The sequence below is a fragment of the Protopterus annectens genome, chromosome 11.part0 (genome assembly GCF_019279795.1).
Source record: "Protopterus annectens isolate FY-2018-M chromosome 11.part0, PAN1.0, whole genome shotgun sequence".
Taxonomy (NCBI): Eukaryota; Metazoa; Chordata; order Ceratodontiformes; family Protopteridae; genus Protopterus; species Protopterus annectens.
In genome coordinates, this window is record NC_056745.1 from 1,427,271,949 (window position 1) to 1,427,297,355 (window position 25,407).

Genomic DNA, 25,407 nt, shown 5'->3' on the forward strand with positions numbered 1-25,407 from the left:
CCTCCAACTCAGACAGATGGATCCTTGGGTTAATGTCTTATCCAATGGACAACAAACTCTAAAAGAGCAGCCCCCATATTATATTGCAATGTCAGTATTGAAAAATGAATCCAAAAACCTATTATGGGAATAGAACCCACAGTCTTCTTATCTTCCATCCTGAAAGGCAAAAACTAACTTTTGAGCCACTGAAGATGGCACTGACTCTGGGATTACGGTCACTCAGATATGGGGCTTCTTGAGTTTAACTTGTTTCTTCACGACCCCATGAATGCCATCTGGATCAAAACACAAGGCCTGAAATTGGCAGACATTAGCACTTACATTCTGCAAAATAAATTTCCCTGTCATGAGACTGGATTATTCACTACATAACAGACAAACTTCCTGTATCCAAAATTTGTTGTTGACCATATAATCAAATGCACTGAGGTTCTTCCTTTGGGAGATGGTTTATTTAGCTATGAGCGAACCCACAACTGAGCTGGATTAATAGTTACCCTCTAGTCTTACATAACAAATCCTGGTCTTATATAACAAATCCTAATTAGAAGTACTTTTGTTATGTCAGTAAAAATGAACTATACAAAAAATCTAGCTCTCTGCTATGTCACCGTCTCACCTGACTTTGGGAAAGATACATATAAGATCACCCTCTCCAAGCTGACTACCTGTGTTAAAGGTAAATTGGTAATCATGGGACTGGAAATGTTCTAAACATTCATGCAACCATCCAGCAGGTCAACTATATATACAGCTTATTGCCATCACCGCCAGGGCTAATAACACTACCAATAAGAACAGTACTCTTGAGTGGAGCGTACCATCCGCTCCCTAACTATATTACGTCAACTGTAGCACCTGTCTCATGTCTACTAACCCTGACCCTGACCCTAACCCTGCCCTTAACCCGACCTTAACCATGCAAATTATCTTAAGAAAAATCCTTTCCCTAACAGTATCACTAATCAAGACACTTGGACACAGAACGCATACACACATACAAACATGTTCTACACTAAAATTTTCCCCTAAACTAAGCGTAACATTAACCCTAAAAAGCAAAAACTCACATAAACACACTCTGATCCACATGCACACCCTCAAATTATTCCCTTTCCTAACCCTAACTGTAATGTAAGCAACAGACATGCACACAGAAACAATTCTAGGTAACCTACTGAGGTCCATATTCAACAGCTATTGCCCATTGAAAGTAAAAGATAAATGAGATTCCGGTTTAATATTACAAAGCTGTAGGGCATTGTGAGCTTTAGACCTGGTATTAACTAAATGATGCATTTGTATCTACTCATCTGAGTAATGTTACTTAGTAAAAGTTCCCAGATTATGGCTTGAACAATATAAATGAGTATTTCATTTTTTCCCACAGCTGTTTTTCATTGTTGCGGGTGCCATCACTGTGGTGTCTGTGCTACGTCCCTACATATTTTTGGCTGCAGTACCTGTGACAGTCATCTTCATTGTGCTTCGTTCATACTTTCTTCGTTCAGCACAACAACTGAAGCAACTTGAATCGGAAGGTATGTCATCATATGCAAGCTAATAAAGTAAAAAATCTGACCTTAGTAATGAACATCATTGAATTTTTAAGAAATTGTAAAATGCAATAGACTCATATGTGACTGCTTTGTGTTCTCATTCAAATAAGTTTCTTTTAGAATGAGACCAGGAAAATGAAAAGGATGCATGACACCTGACTGTCAAAGAAGGAGGGAATAATGGACAGAACATGAAGAACAGTCATGTTCTACGTTACTAGGTCTAAGCTCATTTGTGGGGACGTGGAACTGTGCTCTGTGGAGCAGTAATGGAACACTAGATGGGGAATTTACTGAATAGTGACACATATCTTGTAAACTTCTATTTCTATTTCATGGCTGTAACCCTGCAAACAAGTATATGTCAAGGTGTGCTGACATGAAATGAATTCTAAAACAGAAAACACCAGTCTCATTAGAATAGTTCTGTCTTGCTTAACAAAAATAAAAATACGTTTCTGCAAATAGATATTTGGTTGTATACAAACTATAAGCATATGGAAGTAAGACACTTGTATTAGCGTCTTTTTTCTGCTGATTTCCATTCATTATATGCAGTACATTGTACGCTTTCAAAAAGGGAAGGATAAGAACAACTTGTAAACAATCAAAAGATCGATGTGTTGAAGTTTGATGATATGAATTTTTAACAACATATAGCTCCTCATACACACACACACACACACACACGCACGCACGCACGCACGCACGCACGCACACACACACACACACACACACACACACACACACACACAATTATTATTTTTATTTAACATTTGCTTGCCATTATAGTCCGACTAGACAACAAATGCGCGTTTTCAGCAGAGTTGTGGGGAGAAACCCCCCCCCCCCATAAGTTTACAGAGAGAAGAAAAATTTACAAAAGAGACATTACAGAGTAGTAGCATACAGACTGTAGACTTTACAGCTGTTAGTATACAATAAGTGGATATTCCCCCTTTTGGTTGAAAATACAAGTGTACAAAATATACAATGAGAGTAGATAAGAACCTGGTAGAGCATTGCAAGATATTTCACAATTGAATAAGACTATATAAATGTTTAAGTCTTCCATATATACATTCAAGCAAATATACATGTAAGGGTATATATATATATATATATATATCTATCTGTATATATATATATATATATATATATATATCTATCTATCTGTATATATATATATATATATATATGTCTATATATATATATATATATATATATATATATATATATATATATATATATATATATGGGTCTACCTGACATGGTCGACAGTTCATATGGTCGACAGTTGATTTGGTCGACAGTTCATTTGATCGACAAGCATTTTCTTTGCCCCCCACACCCCTCAATGGGGGCTGTGCCCCCCACACACCCCCTAACTATATATATCAACTCCAGGGTTGCACAACATTGGGGAAGAGGGCAAATCTGCTTGTCGACCAAATGAACTGTCGACCAAATGAGTGTCGATTATATGAACTGTCGACCATGTGAAGGGGACCCATATATATATAGATATATATATATATATATATATATATATATATATATATATGGTTTCACTTCATAATCTCGAAGTACTGAAAACTCCAACTTCATATGGTCGAGACCATATGATCGAGTTTTCAGAAACTCGAAATTCTAAAGTGAAATAAAAAAAATTCCCAAAGACTTCGTTTCTGCAGGGGAGCAAACCCCCCTGCACCCCCCACACCCCCCTACTTAAATATACCAACTCCGAGATTGCGCTACAGTGGGGAAAAGGGAAATCTCCCATTTTGTGTTATATGCAGAAGCACAGAATGTGAGATTTCCCATTTCCTCACTATAGTTCGATCGCAGAGATGGTATATTTAAGTAGGGAGGGTGCAGGGTGGTTTGCCCCCCTGCAGAAATGATGTCTTTGGGTATTTTTTTTTTATTTCACTTCGGAATTTCGAGTTTCTGAAAACTCGATCATATGGTCTCGACCATATGAAGTGCGAGTTTTCAGTAATTCTAGATTCTGAAGTGAAACCATACACACACACACACACACACACACACACACACACACACACACACACACACGCGCGCGCGCGCGCGCGCACGCACACACATGTACATACACTCATATATACGTTATTGCTCACACATGGATAGGTATAGTTAGATGGTGTTGTTTGTGATGTCCAGGACAGATGGGGTGTAGAAATAGTGAGTGGAGGGGTTCAATTACCTTGATCATATGAAGTACGACTTTTCAGTAATTCGAGATTCTGAAGTGACACCATATATATGTATATATATCTACACATATATATATACACAAATATCTATATATGACAGATGCCTGGTGTCAAAGCCATGGCCTCAAGCTCAATGCCAAAAAGTGCATTGTCATCCCTTTTTGTAAAAACTCTGTACCCATGGACTACCGGATAGGCAGTAGTCCACTTAACACAGAAAGTGTGATAAGAGACCTTGGGACACAGGTGGACAGTAGTCGCTCCTTTGATAATCACATCGCCACAGTAGTCATGAAATCCTTCTACGTGGCACACCTCATCACAAAAGGTTTCTCATCCAGAAAAAAAGAGGTCATTGTTCCCCTCTACTCATCACTCATTAGACACATTATAGAATACAACTCCCCTTTTGGTATGTGCCTCACAAGACATCTACAACAACTGGAAAGGCCACAGAAATACCTCACAAAGAGGATTACCGGCCTCAAACAGATGCCCTACGCAGACTGTCTCAAAAAACTCCAGCTTTACTCTGTCGCATATCACCTACTCCGAGGCGATCTCTGCCTAACATACAAAGCTATGTCAAACCCAGAGCTGTTGGACATGCTCCACGTAAAGCAATCCCAATCCCTCCGAGCTACACGCTCTAGGGACCTAAACCTTGTCACCACAATAAACAGAATATCCTGGAGGGATAGATTCCTGTCTCAGAGACTTCCCATACTCTGGAACAAACTACCTATCTATATCAAACAAAGCTCCTCATTAGCACTCTTTAAGAAAAATCTTGATGATTGGATGGGAGATAGGAAATTCACCCCGGGGATCACTTCTGCGGCTCTGCTTTACAGGGGCACAGGAAAATAATTTTGTTGGGTGGCAAAAGCCAGGGTACTGTTTGGCTAGGCTTATATAGGCCCTAGGGCCAAAGGGCCAATAGCCTAGTACCTACCTATGAACCTATACACACACACACACACACACACACATATATATATATATATATATATATATATATATATATATATATATATAAATGGATTCACTTCATAACACTGAAAACTCAAAACACTGAAAATGAGAAAACTTCATAATATAGAAGACCAAAACACTGAAACTTCAAAACACTGAAAACTCAAAACACTGAAAACACATATCATACATATACTGAGTTTAAACAACATAAATCATAGCACTTTCCACCAAGTGTAAGCAGGGGGGTAATCCCCCCTGCACCTCCCACACCCCCTGCTACTTAAATATATCAACTCCAAAATTGCACTTACTGTAATGAAGTGCAATCTTGGAGTTAATATATATAAAATCAATAAATTGGAACCCCCTAAAAACTCTACCCCTGGATAATGCTGTTGCATACTTCAATACAACTTTCCTAAATCTCCCGGATAGTTTCACCCCCATAAAAACCAAAAGAATATGAAACAATACCGCCCCCTGGCTAACAAAAAACACACTAACTGCCATGCGACTTAGAGACAAAACCTGGGCACGTTACCAAAGAAACAAAACTCCCAACACCCTTAATGAATTCAAAACTCTTCGCAATACAGTTAAAAAGCTTATCACAACAGATCGACAGAACTACTACTCCATACTCCAAAACAACCTTAAAACCAACCCTCAAAAATTCTGGAAAGGCATCAATAACCTCCTAAAACCTGGCTCAGCAGAAAACCCAAGCCCAGACCCAAATGCACTAGATATTGATCTGGCCACCCAATTCAACTCTTTTTTCTTAGACTCTATTTCTAAACTAACCTCATCCTTCTCCAATAACACCTCACCCCCTACAACTGCATCCCCCCTCCTACCACCCCCTTCATCTCCTACCTCTCAACTCCCACCTTTCTCCCTAAAACCCATCCCTACCTCTACCATAAAAAAACACTTGCAAAAGCTAAAACCATGTACTAATGCACCTGATAACATACCCTCATCCTTCCTCAACATAGCTGCTGAAGCCATTGCCTTCCCCATCAGCATCCTAATCAATCACTCTGTCCAAGAAGGTCTTGTTCCCACACTCTGGAAAAGAGCATTCATCATTCCCTTGCACAAAGGAGGCAATAATAACAATATCACTAACTTCCATCCCATCGCCATCCTCTCTCCTATATCAAAACTCCTAGAGAAATGTATCCATCTCCAACTCCTTCCCTAGCTCCTAAATAATAACTTACTAACTTCCACACAACACGGTTTCAGTCCCAGTCACAGCACCATGACTGCCCTCCTTTCCTTCCTGGAAACCGTAAATACAGCCCGAGATTCTGGCTCTGTTGTATCTACCCTCCTTCTCGACCTCTCTAAGGCTTTCGATACTATCTCTCACAGCCTTCTCCTAACTAAACTATCTAACCTAAACCTATCCCCTGCCTCTCTCAATTGGTTCACCAGCTATCTCTCCCATAGGCAACAAGCTGTCAAATGGAAAACAGCCATCTCCTCCTTCCTGAACACACCCACTGGGGTCCCCCAAGGTTCCATTTTGGGTTTTCTCCTCTTCAATATATTCATAAATGACTTCTTCCACTCAGTTCCCCATGCCAAACTTATTCAATATGCAGATGATTCTACAATTATCTGCACAGCCACATCCATTCCCACTCTCTTAAAATTAACCCAAGATGCCCTCTCTACCACAGAACAGTGGATGAAGAACAATCATCTAGCACTCAATGCATCAAAAAACAAACTTATGGTATTTGCTGCCTCAAAAAACACAACCATTGATAGAAATCTACTCTCTATCACTATCCAAAACAACACCCCTCTTGAACTAGTATCTGAAACCAAACTACTAGGGGTCCAGATAGATGACCAGCTTAAATTCAATAGCCATCTACAACTAAACATAAAAAAACCCACTACAAACTTGGCATGCTATATCGACACAATCGATTCCTCACTACATCTAATAAGCTCACTCTCGCTACAACATTCCTCATGCCTTCCCTTCTGTACAGTGCCCCTCTTCTAACAAACCTGCAATCATCCCTCAAAACAAAACTGTCCTCCTGTTATAATAAAATTGCCAAATTTGCCACTAGCCACAAAGCATCTACCCATCACTGTGTATCTCTCCACAAACTAAACTGGCTTGAGCTACCCAACTATCTCTCCTTTACTCAGCTCACCTTTGCTCACAAACTCATTTTTCATCCATCCCTCTGTCCCTCACTCAGCTCCACCTTTAAAATGCACCTGCCACAAAGACTCCTAAGATCTAATAACCAAAATCTAATAGAACTGTACAAACCCCTTCACTCTCCAGGGCAAAACCTCCTGTCCTTTGCCCTGGCACGCCTATGGAACTCCCTTCCCCCCTCCATCCACACCACTACTAACCTCCCTGCTTTTAAAAAAATCTCTGCACACGCACCTAACATCCTCTTGGGAATGCTCCTGCTCCCACCCCTCATAGCCTAGTCTTCTCCCTACAGGCAACTATATCATATATTACCAGACACTATAATTAAGCAAATGCAATAACATCTAATAATTCTCAAATTCTACTATTCCACTCAAGATACTATATATTTACTACAGCAATGCTATGTTTGTTATGCATAATGTAACCAAAATTCTCGATTGCACCTGCTAAATCTTGGATTTCTATTAAAAAAAAAAAAATATGTGTGAACCACTGTAATAGTTTTGTTACCACTGTTTTTGACGAACTGTCTTAATATGATTTTAAGTGTTAAAGTGTAAACTTCTGTAATCTATTGTATCTTTGTTTTGGAGCTTTTCTCCCCAGGACTCCATTGAAAACGGGTTCTTCTGGCCCACTGGACAATCCTGGTAAACCAACTATAAATAAATAAATAAAAATAAATAAAATAAATAAATAAGTAGCAGGGTGTGTGTGTGTGTGGGGGGGGGTGCAGGGTGGCTTGCCCCCCTGCTTACAGTTGGTGGAATGTGCTATGATTTATGTTGTTTAAACTCAGTATATGTATGATATGTGTTTTCAGTGTTTTGAGTTTTCAAGATTTTGAAGTTTCGGTGTTTTGGTTTCAGTGTCTTGAGCTTTCAGTGTTATGAAGTGAATCCATATATACATATATATATATATATATATATATATATATATATATATATATATATATACACACACACACACACATATATATATATATATATATATATATATATATAATATATATGCATACACACAGACACATACACACACACACACACACACACACACACACACACACACACACACACACACGTACATACACTCATATATAGGTTATTGCTCACACATGGATAGGTATAGTCAGATGGTGTTGTTTGTGCTGCCCAGGACAGATGGGGTGTAGAAATAGTGAGTGGAAAAGGCTTCAAGGGGTCAGTTACAGTTGCATAGATGGTTGATGAAGAGGTATGTTTTAAGTAGGCTTTTGAAGGAGGGTGTGGAGTTTTGTAGTCTGAGATCAGGGGGAAGGTTGTTCCATATTTTCACTATTTCTTGGGCAAATAATGATTCCCCGGAGTTGTTTTTGTATGTGATGGTTTTGATTAAGGCTTTGTTGCAGGACTGAAGTTGTCAATTTGAATTGTAGAAGCTCAGCATGCCAGTCAGGCCGGGGATTTTCTCCGGATAGTACAGAATTAGATGAGCTAGGCTGAGCTGATGGTTCCTTAATAGGTTCGGAAATTCAAGCCAGTATAAGGCCTGTTTGGAAAGGCAGTGGTGGGATTGTGATTTGACATTGGTAGCGGATTTAGCGATTTTGTTGTAACAGATGGTAAGTTTGTTAAGGTCAGTTTTGTAAAGATTAGTTAGAATTGGGGATGCATAAATTAGAGTGGATAGGAGGTGGGTCCTGGCTATTGCAATTTGAGATTTGGTAGTTAGATAACTTTTACAGCGATGAAGGGAACCTAGCTTTTTGTGGACTTTAGTGATGGTTGTTGATATGTGCTTTGTGAATTTGAGTTGCTGGTCAATGGTAACTCCTAGGAGTTTGGCCTCAGTGACGGGTGATTTGGGTTTTGCTGGCGGAGAGTACAGAGAAGGTAAGGTTGCTCGTTTTAGTAGAGTGGAATAGCATTAGTTGTGTTTTCTTGGGATTTAGTATGAGTTGGGAGTTGTTAAGCCAGTTCTCAATTTCAGAGAAGGCTTCTTGGGTTTTTTATTAGAGAAGTTGGATGTGGGTGAAGTGCATATGAGAGTTGTGTCGTCAGCGTATTGGACTATGTCGGCTTTAGAGGTAGCTGACTGGAGTTGGTTTGTGAAGATATTAAAAAGAAGGGGTCCTAGGACTGATCCTTGTGGCACACCTAAGGAGGTTGGGAGTGGGGGATAGACAGTTATGCTGTTTGATGGAATGTTGGCAGTTATTTAAAAACCTTTTAAACCAGAGGAGGGTGGGGATGTTAAGGTTGAGGTTAGAGAGACAAGACAGTAGTTTATTATGTGAGACTGTGTCGAATGCCTTAGATAAATCTAGGAAGGTAGCTGAGACAAATTTACCTAGATTCCTGTGGGAGTTTATGGTATTGGTGAATTTGAGTAGGGCAGTGGTGGTGCTGTGGGATGGGCGAAATCCATGTTGGGTTGAGGAGAGAAGGTTGTTGGTGAGGAGATAGGAGAGGAACTGGTGATGAATACATCTTTCTAGGATCTTAGAGAGGGTTGAGAGAATTGCAATTGGTTGATAGTTGGAAAGGTCAAGGGAGGGGCCACCTTTGTGGAGTGGTATGATATATAAGGTTTTCCAAAGGGATGGAATGGTGTGTTAGGTGTTGGATCTATTTATTAGAAGTGAAATGGGATAGGCTATAGCTGTGGATGCATTTTGGAGGTATTCGGCAGGAAGGTTATTGGCTGCAAGGGTGGTTGGTTTGAGTTTGGCTAGGAGGTTTTGGATAGTAAAGGTAGGAACAAACTTAAGTGTGAAAGGTATGGTATTGATTTGGGCCTGAGGTGGTTGTAGGGTGTTGGAGGAAGTGATGTTGTTTAAGAGTTTGAGTAGTGAGGGTGTGAAATAGTTATTAAAGCTGGTGCTATGTCCAGGTCTGTATCTGTTATGTTGGGGGTGGGAGTAGTGGTTCTTCTTGGCTATAGGATGTTATTTATTGTTGCCCAGAATTGTTGCGGTTTGGTACTGTATTTGTTTTGTTGAGTGATATAGTAATTTTGTTTATTGAGCTTAACCTGCTTTTTTGCTTTGTTCCAGAGCTCGTGAAAGGTTTGCGTAGCTGCAGGTGATCTGTATAAGAGACCTCCAGAAATAGCACTTCCAGCACTCAAACATAAGCAGTTATACTCCTTTAATATAATGAATTATCAGCAACAGCAGACAAGGTTTACACCTTTAAACAGGCCTTTTCATTGCTGAATGATAAAACGTTTTTTTTAATGTAAGTAACGTAATCAGGAAGTTACATTATTCAGCATGAATCCTATTATTCAGAATCGAAAAAGTCTGTTCGAAGGTGAAACCACAATCTGCTGTTGCCCAAAATTTGTTATTTTTGTTATTATAAAGAAGCATAACTGCCTGTTTTTGAGTGCTGGAAGCATTTTTTTGGAGGTCTTTTGTGTTGTTAGTCTCTGAGTACTGTTTGTTGTATTTGCAGTTTATTTGGGTATTCCTGTATGTATGTATATGTACCAAATTTAGGTAACTCGTGTGTCTGTGTGTGTATATATGTGTGTGTATTTATATCTATATGGAATGAAGATATATATGTGTGTGTGTGTGTGTGTGTGTGTGTGCGTCTATATATATATATATATATATATATAAAATATATATATATATATATATATATATATATATATATATATATATATATATATAGTGTGTGTGTGTAGATATATATATATATATATATATATATATATATATATATATATATATATATATATGAGTCCCCTTCAGATGGTCGAACTTTTAAAAGCTTGACTTTCATATGGCTGAGACCATATGATCAAGCATTTAAAAGCTCGACCGGTCTGAATGGGGTCTTCAAAGAGCACGGAACAGGAAGATTTCCCTTTACCGCAATATAGTGCAATCTCGGAGTTAGTATATTTAAATAGCAGAAGGTGTGGTGGGTGCCGGGGGGGGGGGGGCTTGCCCCCCTGCTAGCACACTTTAGTTTTTTTTTTTTTCTATTTTTTTTTTTTACATTTTCAAACATTCAAATGTTCGATCATATGGTCTCGATCATATAAAATTCGAGCATTTGGATGTTCGATTATGTGAAGTAGACCCATAGATATATATATATATATACACACACACACACACATATATATATATATATATATATATATATATATACATGTGTGTGTGTTTGTGTATTTTTACATTTTTTTTATGATACTTTATGCTATTTTATAAGACCCAGAATTTGCTTTCAGGAAAATTAATAATAAATTCTATCAGTTTTGAAACTGGATCAATTACTTGTATTTTGTTGCAAAACACCTTACTTTACATAGTAAAACGATGGATCTTATTGGAAAATTATAACTAATTTTGCCAAGACTCCCTCTAGCTTTATATGCTTTGTGGGGCTATCTGATCCATATTTCACTGAGTTGTCTTTTTGCCATATAATATACCTTCTCTTCCAAAACCATTACAACAAAAAAAATCATCCCAGCTCTTTGTTGCAGCCAGAATCTGAGATTCCTGCCAAATTTTTGTGCAGATGCTTCTCTATGTGTCTGACATATTATCACTTTTTAGCTTCTGGATCTCTTAATTGCATTTCCGTGCAAACACTATACTTTGAAACCCAATACAAACATTTTTGGCAGCATTCATACAAAATGGGTAAGAACAATAACACCATTAGCATAATAGTTAATGTCTTTGCCATGTACAAGGTAAAGTGTTCAAGTCTGACTGCAGGGCAATGCCTGTTTAAAGTTTGCATGTTCTCCTGTTATCTTTATGGGTTTCCTCCCATCTCCCAAAAATATGCTGGGTGTTCTCACCTTAAACTTACCCAGAAATGTAATTGTGCAGCACAGACTGTAGAAGGTGCTGTTGGGAGACAGAGTTGTATAAGACCAAACACTTTAGGATCAGCTTTCTCTGCAGTATTTTTTAGATAAGCGAAGAAAGACCACAGGTCATGCGCCATGTCACAGCTAGGCATTTAGTGGTGAAAGAATTGTTATTGGTGATTTGGTCACATTGACTAATGTCACCAAAAATAGACATGGGTGTTTGCTGATGATTAGAGAGCCCAGCCTAGACTGACCTATGCCAGGGATTCACGCTAACACTGGGTGGAGTATATGTTACCCTATTGCCCAGTGTGTGTTCAACCTAAGGCCCAACAGTCCTGGATTAGTAAGCTACTAGTCAGCTGGCTTCCATTTGCCAGCTTGGGTTTACCTGGGATAGCTAAGCGTAAAACCATTCAGCCTACCAAACATGAACTAAGGATTGCTACACTCAGTGCAGGCTTACTGAAAGGAGGTAGCTTGCAGGTGGATGACATGCTAGTAAGGAGGAGCTTGGACATCTTCTGTATCCAGGAAACAAGACAGTAGAGTTGTACAGCAAAGCTACCTGGCTTGTGATCCAGACTCTTACTACTCTGAGTAAAGAAAATAGAAATATTGTGGGAATTGTGGTGAGGGAGAAGCTTCAGAAGACAGTGAGGGATGTCATCAGAATTAGTGACAGACTCATGGCAATCAGATTCCACTGTAAGGATAGGGCATTATTCATACTGTCAACCTCTACCCCACAGCAGGATTGTGATATCAAGGAAAAGAGTACATTCGGGCAGCAGTTGCAGGATCTACTAGATAAAGCAACAAAACTTGAGTTGGTGTTGGTAATGAGAGACTGAATGTTCATATCAGGTCAAACAAAACAGAACAAGTTATGAGGATCATGGATGTTTGCAGTGAAACAACTAGTTGAAAAGACGCTAGAAAAGAGGAAAGAGTCCAGCTAGACATTCCTAGGCTGGAGAAAGCATATGACAAGGTCCAAGAAAGTTGATTTAGATTGTCCCGTAGTGGTTCAAAGTCCCAGAAACATTAGTGCAGGCTATGTACAGGTACCCAACAGGGCAGTACATTGGTCAGAAATATTAGTGCAGGCTGTGCACAGGTACACAACAGGGCAGCGCAGTGATGCAGCCGTTAGAGTTATCACCTCACAGCAAGATGTTCTTGATTCAGTTCTCAGCTGCATTGCCTTCTGTGTGGATTCTGCATGTCCTTCCTGTGTTGGCATAGGTTTCCTTTGGTTCTCTGTTTTTCTCCCACATTCCATAGATTTGCAGTAGATAGATTGGATACTGTAAATTGGCCACAGGTGTGAATGTGCTTGTGAGTATGTGATATGAAAGAACAGCTGCATCAGGGGTAGCCACTCGGCATTGTGAAGCTTGGCTCTAGATGATTGTCATTGTTAAAGTGACACCCCAACCCCATGTGCAAAAATAGGAAAAAGGGGTTGTGGATGGATGGCTTTACAGGGACCCAATGACACAAGTGCAGTGTTCAGACTTGTAGACGGTTTCCTAGTGGGTATGGCTGTGCATCAGGGTTTAGCTCTGATCCCACTGCTGCTTATAATGATGGAAGAATGTCAAAAAAAGCTGAAAAGTAAGGTGTACAAAATCTTGGTGCAACCAGTACTACTGTATGGTATACAAACCTGGGCAGAAAAGGCAGAGCAATTGAGGAAGCTAGAGGTGATAGAGATGAAGTGCCTGAGTAGGGTAGTGGGATGCAGACTATGGGACAGATGAAGTGCCTGATTTGAGTGGAAGGATGCACACTGTGGGACAGATGAAGTGCCTGAGATAGGTGGTAAGATTCATACTATGGGGCAGATGAAGTGCCGGAGTTTGGTGGGAGGATACACACTATGGAACAGATGGAATATTGAGGATATCTGAACAGAAAACCAAGTAACTCTAACTGCAGAGAAGGTTAAAGTGAACAGATTACAGTGGTTCAGGCACATGAGCAGAAAAGCAAAAGACAATCTGGTGAAGAAAATTTGGTAAATCTGGAAAAAGGCAAGAGGAAATGAGGGCATCCAGCAAAGAGATGGATGGATGGTTTAAGAAAAGAACTGTGTCAGTCAGTAATGAATGTCAAAGAAGGTAGAAGAGTAATATTGAATCTGAGAGATGGCAAAAGTTGGCATGACACCCTGACCCCACGTAGGAAACAGAAAAAAAAGGGGGGGGGTTGGTAATGATAATGATGATTTATTCATGTGCCATTTACTGCCATGTATCAACATTCATGACCATTCCATGGTGCTGACATTATCAAAACTTCTTGACCTTGTGCATCCTGAACACTACAATTCCAACTCACGTTAATGCATCTCATCTGTTTACTTGAGGCACATTTCCATTTGTCAGCATGTCTTCACAGACCAGAGAATCCAGGATCTTGGAATCTTTCACAGTTTGTATTTCTCTTCTCCGGCATTGATGCCATGTATGTAGGACAGCATTCTGATTTCTAGTGCATACAAAATCAGTGAATCCCCATATATTACTGGTCATTGCTCCATTGGATCATTGTTTAAACCTGTTAAAATGAATCTTAGTACATTATCTAAAGATATTTTAATGATTAACATGTCATATTTAATATTCTGATAATGATGTTTTCAGTCTATTTGAGGCAAAGTTTCCAGGCACTACTTAACTTTTGTAAAATGAGTCACTGAAGTAGGTAGCAATATCAGTAACCATTTGTGGCTTTGATATTATATCTCCCATCCTTCATACAGACCACATGAACATAGAATGTCCATAACACTTCTCCCCAATTCTCTCTCAAAGTACAGTCTACCTGTCAAATTCTAAGATAAAAATAAAATGCAGAAGAATTTGCACTGATTTTGGATTTCTTTATGGATAATTTGTCATTTCTTTCATACTGATATTTTGTTCGGACAGAACATATACATTACTAAGAGGATTACAAAACAAATGCAATACCACAAGTCTAGCAACCAGAGTAAATATGAAATGAAAATTTTCATTGTACGTCCACAGAAATACATTTTCAAATCTAATTTTCTTTGAGGGGAAACAGTGCTAAACAAGCATTAATCCCGAAGAATTACTTGCTAAAAAGAAGTCATAATACATTACCATGTTGTCTTTTATTAAATGTAGCTGGACACCCTCTCTTATCATAATTGCACTTAGCAATTATAGTGCTATTGTTAAAATGTGACAGTCTTTCACTTAATATCCTTGTTGTGTTTGTAAGCTTTTAACCCATATAATAGACATAAACCTCCTAATAATGTAAGATTATGTAGATTATGTAGCATTATTTACATGGAGAACTTGATAATAAATATACACAGACTGCAAAATATTAGCTACTGCAATAAGACTGTTTCTTTTTTGCTGTTATCTTGCCATGTTTCTGTGAGATATACTAGCATTATCTGTATTAACTGAAAGCAAATACTATTTTAATGACAAAAATCATAAGTTTTACTTATCTTTGACAGGAAAGTGGTGCATTTCTGTGCGACATTGTGGTGGGGCATAAAAGAGGAAACACAGTTGGCATTCACAGTAGTTTGCCTGCTACAGTGGAAGAAATTAAATTTATTTTGAAGTATACGTGCATGGCTAGGCTTATAAGGGCCCTCGTGGTCATTAGCCTAGCATTCCCTTGTGAACCTCTGATCATACAAGACCCACTAATGATTGGCTATGTATGTTTTATCTTATCTCATTTATACTGCAGTATGTCATTAAAAGATGAGCCTTCTATGTCTGTTCATGTGAATGTGGTAGCAATATGTCTGCATACGTTTTTGCAATAGTTACTTGAGGATTATTTAAAGGAATAGTTGACTACATAGCAAATGTGTTGCAAAAGGATTGAGTCAAAGCAAGAAAGTTCATTTAAACTTTAACTAAAGTATTGTCATTGGATCTTTCATCTTAGCCTAATATTGTTTCCTTTCTAGCTCGTAGCCCAATATTCACCCATCTCATCACGACTTTGAAAGGGCTGTGGACTGTAAGAGCTTTTGGAAGACAAGCTTACTTTGAAACTTTGTTTCATAAAGCTCTCAATCTACACACAGCGAACTGGTTTCTTTACCTGTCAGCTCTGCGTTGGTTTCAAATGAGGATTGACATTGTATTTGTTGTATTCTTCAGTGCAGTGACATTCATCTCTGTCCTAACTACAGGTAACTAATAATGCACCATATTTTGTTCAAATCTCAGTCTTACAAGATCCAAAGCAGTACCTGTATGTTAGTGGTTTTAGACTTTAAGTGTCTATGTTCAAGTGGTGAAGTTAGAAATTACTGTTTTGGTTTTGCATAATTCATGAAGTACTAAATAAATTCTGTTTTGATTGTACATACATACATACATACATAATTTCATTTGTGAATTCTACTGGTTACATAATGCATGTTTAATATCCTGTTGTGTGTGTGTGTGTGTGTGTGTGTGTGTACATAAATCTGTCTGAACACATTTCTTCAACCGTGTGAAAATATCAATATTATTCTTATCTTGTGTGTGACACTAACACTGAAACACTGTTCATGTGACTTGCAGTTTGACAAATGAATGTCCTTGAAAGCCATTTGTCATTAGATATCTGGATACATCTTACGGAGAGGAATACCAAGGAATACATCTGGATACTCCCCAAAACAATTTACTGATTCCCTCATACCCATAAAATATGATTCAGGAAAGGGTCTCAAGCAGAGCATTTAGGAATAATTAATTAGGTGGGAGATTACACTGGTCTAAGTCACAAGTTAGTTTAGGCAGACTTTCCCATGTTGGTTTATCATCATGCCCTCAGAACTTTGATTTTGTAGTAATTTTGGATAGTGCTGTTACCATCAGTGTAGACTAGCATGTATTGGGTAAGGAGGATTAGTAAATGTAACCTGACTCTAAATGTTGTAATGAGGTGTAGCTGTTCAAGGAAGCTAGAGAAGCATCTGAAATATGATAGCTAAGGATGTGGTACATGAAACTTAGAGCTGTTTACCAACATCCTTAATGTGCAGTACTGAACACTGGGACTGCCGCACACATAACTCAACATTGTTTTTCAATGTTTCGATAGGGCGCACTGAGCCACTGTGGGGCCCTTAGCATAAACTGCTTGCAGCGAACTGTGAGCTACTTAACTCAATGTCCAGTAATGTTACAAATTATGATAGGCCCTTTGTGCTGTCCTTAAATGGAAATACTTCTAACACCGAGGCACATTTTGTGAAGCTCTAATATTTTCCTTACCCTGATACATGGCAACCTCATTGTTGGCCATTATAAATAAAAGTTTGGAAGAGGAAAAGACCCCCCCCCCATACTGAGGTGTAGGGGCTTCCTCTTTTAAGATAATTATATAAATCCTTAGTTGAGGTTTTGTGCAGCTGTTTTTTTTTTTACTCAAATAGTTTTCATTTTCAAATAATATTTTTAATTTTCCATAGTATTTTGTATATGATATTATGAATAACTATATACAATATTTACAACAGCCTGACATCAGGAGTAGTATTCATTGTAAACAATTATTGTACAAAAATATCATTCTAGTTATCAGAGTATTCTGTTCATTGTTGCAGAGTGTCTATCAATGATAAGACTTTTCTCCATGGATTGTTGACCAATGGCCTAGGAGAAATCCTTAGTTCTTTGATTCTGATTTCCATCAAAGCTGTTGTACTCTTCAGAAGAGTGTAGAAGTCATCCATAGATGGTGATATGTTTGAGTTCCATCTTCTGGTTATACATTTCCTTGAAATTGTAAGTATTTTACATAATAAATACATATTTGTTTTATTCAATTGTGGACCTTCGTTCACATTCAAAAGAATTAATGCTTTAGATAAGATAAAGGATTAATTAAATGGAGCCTGTAAGAAACTTTTATTCCATTCCAGTATGTCTTAATTTTAATACAGTCATACAAAATATGATTCCAGTCTGCATTATTTACCCGTTCACATCTCCAACATTTTCCATTTGTGGATACATTAAATGTGAAGTTGTTCAATCTCACCATTCATTCATCACTGATGGGTTCGGAGCCGATCCTCAGCTCTGACACTGCTGACTAGCAAGCTAAAAATTCTCCAGTAGCTCAAGACCCCACTCCTTATCTCACAATGCTCTGCTGGAATTACCTCAGATCTAGTTTGCCGCGGCACGGATCTCTTGGTTTCCAAGCTTGGCTTGAGACTTTATTGGAAGTTTTTCAACTTTCAGCAAGTTATATTTTTCATTTTTTATATATTCTTGTTCTATTCTGTAACAGATATTACTAGCTGGTAGATAGTATTTTTTCTTTGTTCATACCCCTTCCCTCAGTATTATCTATCTTGCCTTCGGCCCTTTGGCCTTAGGATCCCTTCTTTAGTATTAGTCAGTGTTCCGTGTTGGGACCATTGTTTTTGGATTTCTTATTACTGTTTATAATTAGTCAGTTGTCAGTTGCCCCTTTTGGGCTGTGTGTGTGTTTGTGTGAGTTACTTAGTTAAAACAGCTCATAGTTAATTAGTGTGCTTCTGTTGTGAAAATGTCTGAAGAAAAAGACAAACATCCAAAGTCTGGGTTTAAAAAATGCCCAGACTGTGGACAGAAAATGTCGGTCACGGATGCCCATGTGCAGTGTGTTTACTGCTTGGGTGAGGTACACCTGCAAGAGTCTTGTAGTATCTGTCACTCCTCTTCCACCAGCGTGTTAGCAGAAAGGAAGAGGAAATTGATTGATAGAGGTATCATCAAACACCCCTTTTCTGAGGCATTGTCTGACCAGGATGGAGCCAGTAAATCATCTAAATCTTCTAAATCTTCCACTGATTCTAGATCCAAAAAAGGAAAAAGGTCAGAGAGTGTGGTGACTTCGACTACACTCCTTCGGATCCGACAGTCTTCTTTTTTCAGAACCGGGACACTGCTTTGGAACCGGTTGCCGAGAAACCTCCGTCCATATTGCTTCAGTCGGCTCCATCTATTCACTCTTCCAGGTCTCTGGATATGGACCAGCTGGATTAGAAACTCTTAAAGGCACCAGGCCTAGTTAAATTGCTGTTGGCTCAGACACAGTCGTCAGAGCCGAAGACCACTACTTTTGAATTGTCTGCTCCTCCTCTGAGCCATACCGGTCCTTCAGAGCCAGAGGAGGCTGACCTGATGATTTTGGATCCCTTGGAGCCGACACCTCCTCCAGTGTCATCGGCTCCATCTGCTCGGACATTCTCGGTGCTGAATTGGGACTCTAGGAGCCGACATTCTTCAGTCGGGTCCAGGGAGGATAGCTGCACTGACTTGTCGGTGCCGACTCTTCCTCACGGGGTCTCGGCTCGGGTGAGCTCGGCTCCTACCTTGGGCTCAGAGCCCACGGCATTGGTGCGGGAGGAGATTGCGTCTCCTTTGGAGCCATCGACTCCTTCTCATCGGAGCCAAGGTGCATTCGATGCTATGAGGTGAGTGTTGTCTCCTAAGACTTTCTCATCTCAAAGTCTGGCCTCTTCTTCCGCTAAAGTGCCTGTGTTAGTTTCTGTTTCCTCCAGTCATCCCAAGCGTAGAGACCCAGAGCCTCAGGTAGCCCCACAGGGTGCTTCCTGTTCTTCTGAGACTGCTCCAGAAGTTCCCCCTGAAGAGGTTCCCAGGAAGAGATTAAGCAAGAGGAGGCATTTGGACTCCCCCCAGGAGTCTCTCACATCAGACACCAACCTGGATGAATCAGAAGGGTCCCCTAGATCCCCCTCTGAGGACATCTCCTTTGCTTAGATTCTTGAATTTCTTAGCCAGAGGGGTGATTGGCAGTCCAAGAGCCCTACTGAGGATGAGTTGGTTCTCCTGAAGGTGTTCAGGTCTCAACCTTGCACCTCTTGGGTATTTCTACCCTACAATGAGCTCATGGATCTTGTCTCTTGTAGGGCGTGGGAGTCTCCAGAATCTGTGGAACCTGTTCCTAGGAGGCCTAATAAGTTTATTTCAGCCCCTGTTGATAAGTCCTTTTTGCCCAAGGGAGTCCCTGTTGATGTCATGGTGGTGGTGGCAGCCACCAAAAAGGAAATGTCTGAGACTTCCTCATCTATCCATCCTCCTAACAGAGAATCTAGGATCATAGATAGATATGGGAAATGCATGTTCAGTTCAGCGTCTTTTTCACTCAGATCACTGAACTACTTGACACATTTTACCAGACTGCAGAGAGATCTCCTTAAGGAGTTGGGAGATACTCTTCAGGGTGCTGTAGCTTCGAGTGTATCCAACAAGATTTCCACTCAGCTCTCTACCCTCAATTCGATAGTCAACTCGTCCATGCTTCTCGTATCATATGCAGCTGATGGTTCGAGCAGAGCCGCAGGTACAGGAATCGCTGTTCGTAGGCATGCATGGATGCGCCTCTGTTCCTTCGCTGAACCCTTCAAGTCTTCCTTTACTACTACCCCATTTTATGGCTCATCTTTGTTTGGGCCCAAGGTGAAGGAGACTTTGACCAGGTGTGAGCAAGAAGGAAAGACTCTGTCTGCCGTTGGAGTCCGTTTTTCCACCCCCACTCGACCCTTTCCCAAAGGTCAGAGGGGAGGAAAGATGTGGTTCAGGAAAGCCCAAGGAGCCTTTCAAGACACACGTGGAGAGCTCCCCTTCAGAGGCAGAGGAGGGGTTTCAGTGGAAGACACTGCCCTTGTGTCAGATGGGGCCCGCAATACCTGGGTGACAGAGATCACTTCTCTGACCAATCTGACCAGCGCTCCTGAAGGGAGGCCCAGCTGTCCTACTCTGGAGGCAGTCAGGGGTCACTTATCATTGTACCCCAAAGCCTGGCTAAATATAACAAATGACAGTTGGGTACAAAGTATCATTTCCAGAGGGTATTTCATACCGTTCTCCACCCAGCCTCTTCCCGTCAAAAAAATCCTGGACGTTCCACCCAGTCACATGAGACAAGCAGCAATAGAGGTATGCCAATTGCTAGAAAAAAGATTCATCCAGCCAGTCCCAGCAGACCAGACTGGATTCGGAACTTACTCAAGGTTTTTTTTGGTTCCAAAGAAAACAGGGGACTGGAAACCCATTTTGGATCTCAGCAGACTCAACCAATTTGTGAGAAAAGAGAAGTTCCGAATGGTCGCACTGCAGCCCTTACTCCCATTCTTGGGAAAGGACAATTGGATGTGCTCAATCGATCTCAAGGATGCGTACTACCATGTAAAGATGGCCAGACCATCCAGAGATCACCTGCATTTCTGGCTGGGAGCCAATCATTATCAATTCCGAGCTCTGCCCTTTGGTCTCACTACAGCCCCCAGAGTGTTCACCATGGCAGTAGTCAAGGCTCACTTGAGGCATCTAGGATTCCAGGTGTTTTTGTATCGAGATGATTGGCTCCTTACCTCCACCACCAGGCATCAACTTCTTCAAGTGAGAGAGGCTACTCTGACACTCTGCGATCGGCTAGGCATTACAGTTAACTTTGAAAATTCTGCCTTGTTGCCATCACAGCATATCGTTTTTATAGGGTCAGAACTAGACAAGTCAACCACCACTTTCCGCCTTCCACCAGAAAGAATTTCTATTCTTCGCCAACACATCTTGTCCCTGATATCAAAGAACAGAGCACCAGCAGCAGAGGTATTGAAAGTTCTAGGATTGATGGTGGCAGCTATTTTAGCAATCCTGTTAGCAATGATGCATATGAGAATCCTCCAATGGCTTCTATTCATGCAATGGTCTTACCAAGAACTTGCAATGAGTCACATGATCCTGATAATGAATTCCTGCAAGAAAGATCTTCAGTGGTGGTTGACGTCTCTTCATGTCACAATAGGATGTCCTTTCATGCTCCCCCCTCCAGTTGCCACTGTGACCACAGATGCTTACCTGAAAGGGTGGGGGGGGGGGCTTTTTAAGGGAAAGACTGCCCAAGGCACACGGACAGATCAAGAATCACATCTGCATATCAATGTCCTGGAGATGAGAGCAGTACTTCTAGCATTGCAGTACTTTCAGGACTCTCTTCTTCTGGAGACAATTGCAATACAGACAAACAACATGTCAGTGGTCTGGTACCTGAACAAACAAGGTGGGATCAAGTCTTATCCCCTTTGTCGAGAAGCCCTCAGAGTATGGCAGTTGGCACTGTAATCCCAGCTCTTTCTATTGGCAACGCACATCCCGGGCAAATCTAATGTCATAGCGGACAGACTGAGCAGAGCAATCTTATTGCCCCATGAATGGTCCCTCAAACAAGAGATTGCAGACAGGATCTTTCGCAAATGGGGCCAGCCTTCCTACGACCTGTTCGCCAGCTACATCAACAACAAATGCAGAAGCTATTTTGCCCTGATTCCTATGCCAGGTCATTTCCCGAGGGATGCTCTTGTCCACGATTGGCCCCGGGTCTCCTCTACACATTTCCACCAATTCCCCTGATACCCAAATTCTTACAGAAAGCAAAATCGCTGGGACGGACGATTATCCTTATAGCCCCTCATTGGCCTCAGCAGATTTGGTTCCCGTTTCTTTACCATCATATTCTGGAAGATCCATGGATCCTGGACCCAGTTCCGGACTTGTTGACACATTTGTCAGGGGATCTTCACCCATCATTGCAGACACTAAAGCTAGCCACTTGGCTGCTCCAATTCCCCGCATAGCCAGACTCTATAATCTTTCCCATGACACTAGTCAGATTTTGTTGGCTACCCATAAACCTTCCATCAGAAAATTGTATCGTTGTAAGTGGAAGAGATTTGCATTTGGGCTTCTTCCCACAACATTGACCCTTATCAAGTGCCATTGTCTTCTATCTTACAATTCTTGACATAAATCTTCAACAAAGGAGCTGCGATGGCTACGTTGCAAGTGCATTTAGCTGCTATATCTAATTTCCATCTAGGGATTGATGGTTTGAATATTATGGCTCACCAATTGTCTAAGGCTTTTCTAAAAGGTTCTTTTCACATAAGGCCTCCAATGAAGACACCTTATTCCCCCTGGAATTTGAATTTTATGTTATCTCGTATCATTCTTCCTCCTTTTGAGCCTGCATCATGTTGTGAACTAAAATTTTTGTCATGGAAAACTATCTTCTTAGTAGCCATCACTTCAGCCCGTAGAGTGTCAGAGCTCCAAGCCCTATCCATCAAGCCCCCTTACATGGTCTTCCATGCTGACAGAATATCTCTCAGGACAAATCCATCTTTTTTGCCCAGAGTATGTTCTGAGATTAACATTAATCAAGTCATTGAGTTGCCCATTTTCTTCCCTAATCATACCAACAAATTGGAATATATGTTGCATAAACTCGATGTTCATAAACAACTTAGATTTTATTTGGACGGAACAAAAGACATTAGGATATCAGATCATCCTTTTGTGTCTTTTTCCTGAGGCCAGGAAAGGTAAATCAGTTGCTAAAACAACCCTGTCTAAGTGGCTGTCGGATTGTATCACCTACACATATGCTTGTCATAAAAGGCTCATTCAACCAGAGCTGTTTCTACCTCTTCAGCCTTTCAAGCCAAATTGCCTTTGGATAACATCTGTGCAGCAGCCACATGGTCTAAACCTCACACTTTTATAACTCATTACAAAGTGGATAAGGTCTCAAGGGACAAGGCTTCATTTGGTTCTATGGGTTTGAAGAGTGTACTTCCGTGAGCCACCCAAGATCAGGGTGCTAAGGACACTACCCATCAGTGATGAATGAACGGCGAGATTGAACAACTTCACATAAAGAAGTTATGTACTCACCATAATGTTCCATGTGAGTTGTTCCATCTTGCCTTCACTCTCACGTCTCTCCCTCCTTCCCCCTCCTAGCTGGCAGTTGACCTGGAGGCTGTCTTCATCCTGGTTTTTCAATGTGTATTCAGTCCTAGGCAGAATAATTATTGTACTACTATATGGTACGCAGCAAAGAAGATCTGAGGTAATTCCAGCAGTGCATTGTGGGATAAGGGGTGGGGTCTCGAGCTACTGGAGAACTTTGAGCTTGCTAGTCGGCTGTGTCGGAGCAGAAGATCGGCTCCTAACCCATCAGTGATGATTGAAGGCGAAATGGAATAACTCACATGGAACGTTACGGTGAGTATATAACTTCTTTTTTTAGTGGTTTTATCTGGTGTTAGAAATGCTCTGTGAAGGAATTTCCAGTTAAATATTTTCCATTACTGTCTAATAGATGTATGTTTTACTGATAATAAAATATTTGTTTTGTTTTCTTCTGTTAATTGTAATGAGTGCTCTTTTGATATATATTGCCAATATGCCATTTTAGGTGTTGTTTTATAGTTTATTAGTTCTTTATATAAATTTGAGATACTAATTTTCATGTTAGAGTCATTGTATATAATATCATGTAAGTATTTTATACGTTTTGGTGTATCTATAAAGGAAGAATTGTTAATTACGCTACATAAATCTTGGGAGTACCTTAGGATGCTTTGTAGAGTTAACCAGTCCTGTGATGAGATTTCATAAGTTGTTTTTATCATATGTATATCTATAACATTTAATTCTGTAATACATTGTAACCAACACAAATTTTTTTTCTGTTTCCAAGAAGAAATTATTTCTTTATGTACTTTAAGAGGATTATTCTTTGTTATGATGAAATGTCTTAATAAATCAAACCAGAGTTTTAGATCTATATTTATGTTGATGAGTTTCCTAAATTAATTAATATAATAATTAATCAAATACATTTTAGTGGGTTTTGTTACATTATATTGCATATTCAGATTTATTATGTACCATGGTTTATTAACTTTTATCTGTTACTGAATTTTTTTTCAGTAAATTGGATTCATTTATTGATATAACAGTAATTATTTCCAATTGGCAGTATAATTAGGATTTATCCAATCTATAACTGTTTTAAATATGGATGCTTTTATGTAATTTCATATCTGGAAAGTTTAGTCCTCCTTGTTTCCATGGTCTGATGTGGTGTGTTAAGGCTATTCTATTCCTTTTAGGAAACCATAAGAATTTTATTAGACATGAATTTATTTTTTTAAGGAGACATCTTTCAGGAAGTAACTGAATTGCTAATACTACATACAGAATCTTTGGTAATAAAACCATTTTTATTAACTGTAGTCTGTCTTCAAAGGTCAGTATTATTTTGATCCATTTTCCACATAACTTTTGATTGTGTTAATGATGTTTTTTGTAATTTATTGATGTTAATTTCTTTATATCTTTGCTTAACACAATTCGTAAATACTTTAGGGTTGATTCTTGTTTCTCTATGATATGTTTTTCCGTTACTTGTATTTTCTTTTTATTATTTAAAAATAAGAATTTTGATTTTGATCAACTGAAGTGAAGTTCTATAACACTTCTCAATTAATACATCCATTTCTTCTAGAGTCTCTTTGGAACTAGATAAGGTTAGTAATATATCGTCTGCAAAAAGCATTATTTTAGAATTATATTGACCATAAACATCCACCCCACTTATTTTTGTATTATTGCATATTGAATCTGCAAGTATTTTAATGTACAAAGCAAATAGGATAGATGACAAGGGACAGCCTTGTTTAGTTCCTTTTGTAATATAAATGGATTCCGAAGTAAAGAGGCCTAATTTA

At 39.6% G+C, this 25,407-nt stretch overlaps 1 protein-coding gene across 2 annotated transcripts in view; it reads left to right on the plus strand.

The window, feature by feature from the left end:
• The window catches only part of CFTR (CF transmembrane conductance regulator), a 1,712,697-nt gene that overhangs the window by 1,469,811 nt on the left and 217,479 nt on the right, over positions 1–25,407 (plus strand). For both annotated transcript variants that reach the window (XM_044088720.1, XM_044088721.1), the window contains 2 exons: positions 1,394–1,544; positions 15,781–16,008. In XM_044088720.1, the coding sequence (XP_043944655.1) occupies positions 1,394–1,544; positions 15,781–16,008 (379 nt within the window). The remainder of the gene's footprint in view (positions 1–1,393; positions 1,545–15,780; positions 16,009–25,407) is intronic.